This window comes from Oncorhynchus mykiss, chromosome 10, assembly GCF_057628025.1.
Source record: "Oncorhynchus mykiss isolate SJ-2025 chromosome 10, ASM5762802v1, whole genome shotgun sequence".
NCBI classification, from domain to species: Eukaryota; Metazoa; Chordata; class Actinopteri; order Salmoniformes; family Salmonidae; genus Oncorhynchus; species Oncorhynchus mykiss.
The window spans coordinates 76,103,008-76,110,000 of record NC_143031.1 but is presented as its reverse complement, the minus strand read 5'-3'; the positions used below and the strand labels follow the sequence as shown (position 1 = coordinate 76,110,000).

Here is a 6,993-nt window from a genome sequence, read left to right as displayed (position 1 = left end):
CTGTAGCATTTACTGTAACTATATGTACTGTAGCACTTACTGTAACTGTATTTACTGTAGCATTTACAGTAACAATATTTACTGTAACTATGTTGTATACCATATATGATGGAATGGGCCACCAACAACAATGTAAAAAAAAATGCATGCTACGAGATTTTCACATGAAACTAGCACTTCAAATCAAACTTTATTGGTTGTGTACACAGATTTGCATATGTTATCGCAGGTGCAGTGAAATGCTTGTGTTTCTAGCTCCAACCGTGCAGTAATAATACCTAGAAAACAATATGCACATCATCCAAAGTAAAAATAAAGAAATATCAGAACGACCACTTAATTTCTATACCTGTGGTGCTAAAGGAATGGCATCCCATTACATGTTTTAAAGGTGATTTGAAGCTCTAAATAAGTCTCAAATTACATAACAAACACAATTGTAGAAACATGTGCTACATTTATGGGGGTTATAATAAAGTAAGACAATTACATAATAATATGACTCGTCTTGAATACCTTTCACAATTAAGGGTTATTGTCACGCCCTGGTCTAAGTATTTTGTGTTTATCTTCATGTATTGGGTCAGGCCAGGGTGTGGCATGGGGTTTTTGTATTGTGGTGTGTTTTGTCTTGGGGTTTTGGTGTGTATGTATTGGGATTGTAGCTAGTGGGGTTATCTAGCAAAGTCTATGGCTGTCTGGAGTGGTTCTCAATCAGAGGCAGGTGTTTATCGTTGTCTCTGATTGGGAACCATATTTAGGCAGCCATATTCTTTGAGTTTGTCGTGGGTGATTGTCCTTAGTCCTGTCGCTGTGTTAGTTTACGCAAGTATAGGCTGTTTTCGTTTTCGTTACGTTACGTTATTTGTTTTGTAGTGTTTATAATTGATTCGTGTTTTACATTTGTTTATTGAACATGGATTGCAATCTACACGCTGCATTTTGGTCCGATCCTTGCTACACCTCGTCCGAGGAGGAGATAGAAGAAAGCTGTTACAGTTATATTTCAAGTATGTGAAATTACTGGGCACCTTGCAGACAGTGGCTTTAACTAGTGGTATGAGGTATTTTAGTGCTGGGCTGGAACAATAGCCTAAAACCTCAAGGTAGAATTCAAATGATCTCAAGCTAGAATTTACATTATCTCAAGGCAGAATTTACATTATCTCAAGGCAGAAAATGTTAGAGGCACTATTGAACACAGTATTATGTAATGTTGTGGTTGAGGTGTATTCAAAGGGACAGAAAAAAGACCAGTATGGACAGAGCCAGGTATATTTACATGTTCTAGGTTATTTTCAGCAACTGAGTGGTGGGATGTAGTCAGATCTAGTGTACACTACATAAAGGCCAAGCAGACAGAAAACATTCTAATGGTGCAGGAACGTGTAGCAGTGACTTTTAAAACAACACTGAATGATATAATAGCCAGTAGTGAGAGAGGAGACACGCCACTCAAACCCACTGGCTAGAGATAGTCATTAAGTAGTCTTTTTACATTTGTTGAAGCCACTGTCTCAACATGACTTATTGTATTTGGCATTTAAGAAGAGAGGGTGGATGAGTGTTGTATTGACGTGGGAGGAGGGGGATGTTCAGTAAGAGGGACAGTAGACATGTCCAGACTTCTGAAAATGTATACAACTCAACAGCATGTTACTAATTTACAGTACTGTATGGGAATGGCTCTATCCTGCAGTACGTTATCAGGTAAAGATACAGAGCAAGCCTTGTGGTAATGTTACTGTCCAGGCAGAACTATAAGGCGTGTTAATGTTCCTGTCCAGGCAGAACTATGAGCCTTGTGTTAATGTTCCTGTCCAGGCAGAACTATAAGCCTTGTGTTAATGTTCCTGTCCAGGCAGAACTATAAGCCTTGTGTTAATGTTCCTGTCCAGGCAGAACTATAAGCCTTGTGTTAATGTTCCTGTCCAGGCAGAACTATAAGCCTTGTGTTAATGGTCCTGTCCAGGCAGAACTATGAGCCGTGTTAATGTTACTGTCCAGGCAGAACTATATACCGTGTTAATGTTACTGTCCAGGCAGAACTATAAGCCTTGTGTTAATGTTCCTGTCCAGGCAGAACTATAAGCCTTGTGGTAATGTTACTGTCCAGGCAGAACTATAAGCCTTGTGGTAATGTTACTGTCCAGGCAGAACTATACGCCTTGTGTTAATGTTACTGTCCAGGCAGAACTATAAGCCTTGTGTTAATGTTACTGTCCAGGCAGAACTATGAGCCTTGTGGTAATGTTCCTGTCCAGGCAGAACTATAAGGCGTGTTAATGTTACTGTCCAGGCAGAACTATAAGCCTTGTGTTAATGTTACTGTCCAGGCAGAACTATAAGCCGTGTTAATGTTACTGTCCAGGCAGAACTATAAGCCTTGTGTTAATGTTACTGTCCAGGCAGAACTATAAACTGTGTTAATGTTACTGTCCAGGCAGAACTATAAACCGTGTTAATGTTCCTGTCCAGGCAGAACTATAAGCCTTGTTAATGTTACTGTCCAGGCAGAACTATAAGCCTTGTGTTAATGTTACTGTCCAGGCAGAACTATAAGCCTTGTGTTAATGGTCCTGTCCAGGCAGAACTATAAGCCTTGTGTTAATGTTCCTGTCCAGGCAGAACTATAAGCCTTGTCAATGTACTGTCCAGGCAGAACTATAAGCCTTGTGTTAATGTTACTGTCCAGGCAGAACTATAAGCCTTGTGTTAATGTTCCTGTCCAGGCAGAACTATGAGCCTTGTGGTAATGTTCCTGTCCAGGCAGAACTATAAACCGTGTTAATGTTCCTGTCCAGGCAGAACTATGAGCCTTGTGTTAATGTTACTGTCCAGGCAGAAGTAAAAGCCAAAGTCCAAAAAAGGACAGAAGAATTAGACCAAAGTATATAAAGGAACTATTAAAAACAACCAATGGGAGGCTGACACGAGAGTCTGTGGTGTATGATAGTCAAATTTAACGTTCACGTGGGTTCTATGTAAATGGTCAGACAGGATCAAATACAGCCCTGACTGAAGAAGACACACCAAGAGCAACAACAGATAGAGACACACCAAGAGACATCAAAGTCAAGAAGACCTGGTGAAGCTACACCCAACAGGAGCACAAGAGTAACGTAAGTTGTAACATTTATTTGACTCTGACTTAGAATAATTACATTTTTCCTGGAGGGAACTTCTATAATAATAATCATTTATCATTTATATTCTTAAACTTTAATATAAGTGACTATTGCTGACCACTATTCAACCACTGTTCCCTTTGCATGTTGTTTTACTACAGGACCTGTTGAAGTCATGGGGAGAGAAAACATCCTATCCTTTGCTTTGCTGTGTGTCTTCCATGATTGGACTCTGGGTGTGGAATCAAAGATGGTACGAATCTCTCAAATCTGTTACATTGAATTGTAAGATCTTTTTTTATTTATTACATGTTACTTGCCACTTTAAATACCATGTGTCAGTTCTTTCTCTCCTTTTTGTTTGGAGGGGGGGGGGGGGGATGCTACGGTTGCCATGGGTAACCAACTTGAAAAATGTAGAATTACTACATTACCCATAATGCCCATTGACTGAACTTTCCAATTTACCGTGGAAATCATAATCACAATAGTAATTCTATTTCTATGATGAAAGGCCTTCTTTGAGGTAGGGCAGGGCGGTGACTTCATTTTACTGTGCTCGGTCACATAATAGACATGTGTGGTCATACAAGGTTCCACTGGTGGAATCAGTAGCGTAAAAATGATTTACATGGCCCCAGTTGCATTTGCAACCACATTACTTTTCTATGCAAATTCAATAACAGTTGCACAAATAGGCTGACAGTGAACAAAATAACCACAGACATGAAGTTGACAATAGCTTTTTTAGTAGCATAAATACATTGTATTTCTATGGTTGCAGCCCTAAAACATGTAATTGCATTTAATCAAATGAATCAGATCTCAATGTGTTACCACCCTTAGAGCGGGGATACCTCTGTGGTTCATTAATTAATGTAAGGAAACTGTTACGGAAATACTACTCACTATTAAAGCTTCAAATTAAACCAATTATTGCTTTGTAGCACCTACAGACTGTAGTCTTAAAAGAGGACTGAGTAAGGCCAAAATGTCACAACACAACTTCATCATTTTTCAGTAAGTCATGAGAAAGTATTCATGAATAAGTTTGAATTCCTATGAATGTGTTATAACATCCAAAGAGTGCCACTTTACCAATCGTGGTGGAAAATAATTCATGAATCAGTTACTAGTGCTGGTAAACACTAATGTGTCTTCTCTGATTGTACCCAATACATGTATAAGTATGTGTACACATAAAGGCTTCATGACTCTTTATGTCATGCATATAAAGGCTTCATGACTCTTTATGTCATGCATATAAAGGCTTCATGACTCTTTATGTCATGCATATAAAGGCTTCATGACTCTTTATGTCATGCATACAGTATAAAGGCTTCGTGACTCTTTATGTCATGCATACAGTATAAAGGCTTCATGACTCTTTATGTCATGCATACAGTATAAAGGCTTCATGACTCTTTATGTCATGCATACAGTATAAAGGCTTCATGACTCTTTATGAATAATACATTTCACCACTGTAATTAAAGTGTTACCTGTCTCTTCCCTTTCCTGAAGATTCATCCCCGACTGAATCGTCGTAATCTCGACCCAATACAGCTTGACATGGCCCCTGACTCTATCGATGACTCCTATGAGGGCTGCAGGGAGAATATGCTCTCTGAGGTGAAAAAAACCTTCCTACCAAATGAGAAAAATATTGACAGCAAATTCAAAGGCGCTTGGGAAGATGCTATGAAGGTGTATGACAACAACTATAACTCTAACAATGAACTGTCTAATGACCATTTAAGGGCAATTCATGTGTATGTGAATACAGGAAAGAGCATTTTCGAGTCATTCAATGAGGCCACTCGTACCCTAGGGAAGCGCTACAAGACCGATTACAAGTATCACTCCTTGCATTTCCTGTTGTCTGATGCCTTACGTATTCTTAATAAAGCCCAGGGGAAAAAGTGTGAAAAAACCTTTCGTGGAAGCACTCGAGCTTTCCAAGGAGAAAAAGGTCACACCATGCGATTTGGCCAATTTGCTTCATCATCTACCGACGAGCTTGTGGCTAAATTTTTTGCAGATTGGAAGACATGTTTTAAGATCACTACCTGTTTTGGTGCTTCCCTGGCAGGTTTATCTCAATTGAATGATGAAAAAGAGGTGTTGATTCCCCCATATGAGGTTTTCAAAATTGCTGAGGTGACCAAGAATAAAGTATTGGAAGATAAGGACAAAGATGATAAGAGTGAATGTGAGATTGTCTACGAACTAGAGAGCACAAAAACAACCCAAAGTCAATTGAATTGCAATATTGTCGAAAAAGACAAAAAATAAACAAACCCTGTAACATCATGTAACACCTGACATTTGTGACATGTGAATGTCTTGGTGTTAAGGGATTTTTTATCAATAATGACTAATTATGTATACATTTCAATCAGGACTGACTAATCAGAATTCTATTATGTTACTGTATAGATGTATGAATTTTCTTTTAATCCTAGTACTGAATATAATGTGTGTAAATATAATCAAGAATTAGAACAATGACTGTCTGTTCCTTGGTAGAAATTAATGAACTCAGACTGGCTAGGATGCTTATCTACACAGGAAGACCGTGGCTTGGTCATAAATTATCTAAATTGGTGAGAGACGATGTAGGAAGGCTTGAGATATTGCCTTTGTACCAGGGTGAAGAAGAGACGGGACAGTTTCGAAAACTAATGACATCATTTACAGTTTATAACCTGTGGTAAATTGTATCATGTTCAGTACTCTCGAGAATAAACGCTAGTGCTTGACTTTGAGACTGGTCTCCGCCCATTTTATGCAAATAAGTTTCTTACAAATCCTTAGAAATGGGCTGAGTGTATTAATTGAATTGGGTATTAAACATATAGGAATTGAATTCCTCTAACACTTGGTCAAGGTCCACTTCCTTGTAGACGTTGCATTGCATCAACCAATGGTCGGTTCCCACTATGGCCAAGCTGTGAAGTCAAAATTGTCTGTAACATAAACAATGATGGGAAAAAAAGTGGTCTGGTGGTGTTGTGTCATGAAGTGTTGCAAAGAAGCTGGAGACGTGGGAATATTTAGTACAGGGATGGGCAACGGGCGACCCACAGGCAATTCCTTCTCTTCGCACCATGGCAACATGTGGAGAATTACAGGAAATGAGCTGGAAAACAGCTAATTTTCCCCTCCGCCCCAAGGCAAAATGAGTAGAATTGCATTAGTTAGTTAGAAAACTGCTAAATGTTCTCTACATCCCATGGCAAAATGTGTAAAAATGCACAAAATTAACAGTGAAACATAAAAAACATTTCTGCTGTCAAGAGTGGGGCCACTAAATGTTTTGCTTGCAATAGGTGTGGGGGAGGGGGGCAACTGCAGCCCGTCATCTTGAGTTCAGATTTTTTTGTGGTCCTCACCCACATCAATGTTGCCTATCCCTGATTTAGTAAAAGTATCACAACTTTTTTGAATTTCTGGTGTACTACCCTTTTGACTGACCTAAAACTTCAAATTAAAATATTACATAGTTAAGCAGAACATGTGCTCGCCCCCCTCTTCTGAATTATAATATTACATAGTTAAGTAGAACATGTGCTCGCCCCCCTCTTCTGAATTATAATATTACATAGTTAAGTAGAACATGTGCTCGCCCCCCTCTTCTGAATTATAATATTACATAGTTAAGTAGAACATGTGCTCGTCCCCCTCTTCTGAATTATAATATTACATAGTTAAGTAGAACATGTGGTCGCCTCTCTCTTCTGAATTATAATATTACATAGTTAAGTAGAACATGTGCTCGCCCCCCTCTTCTGAATTATAATATTACATAGTTAAGTAGAACATGTGCTCGCCCCCCTCTTCTGAATTATAATATTACATAGTT

At 38.8% G+C, this 6,993-nt stretch overlaps 1 protein-coding gene across 1 annotated transcript; it reads left to right on the top strand.

Moving 5' to 3' along the window:
- The first annotated feature begins 3,018 nt into the window (after positions 1-3,018).
- On the top strand, positions 3,019-5,896 carry LOC118941384 (erythroblast NAD(P)(+)--arginine ADP-ribosyltransferase). The gene is made up of 3 exons (XM_036953880.2): positions 3,019-3,122; positions 3,290-3,381; positions 4,653-5,896. Exons 2-3 carry the CDS (start codon positions 3,304-3,306, stop codon positions 5,421-5,423), a joined length of 849 nt encoding a protein of 282 aa, XP_036809775.2. The 5' UTR covers positions 3,019-3,122; positions 3,290-3,303; the 3' UTR covers positions 5,424-5,896.
- Positions 5,897-6,993: the final 1,097 nt, after the last annotated feature.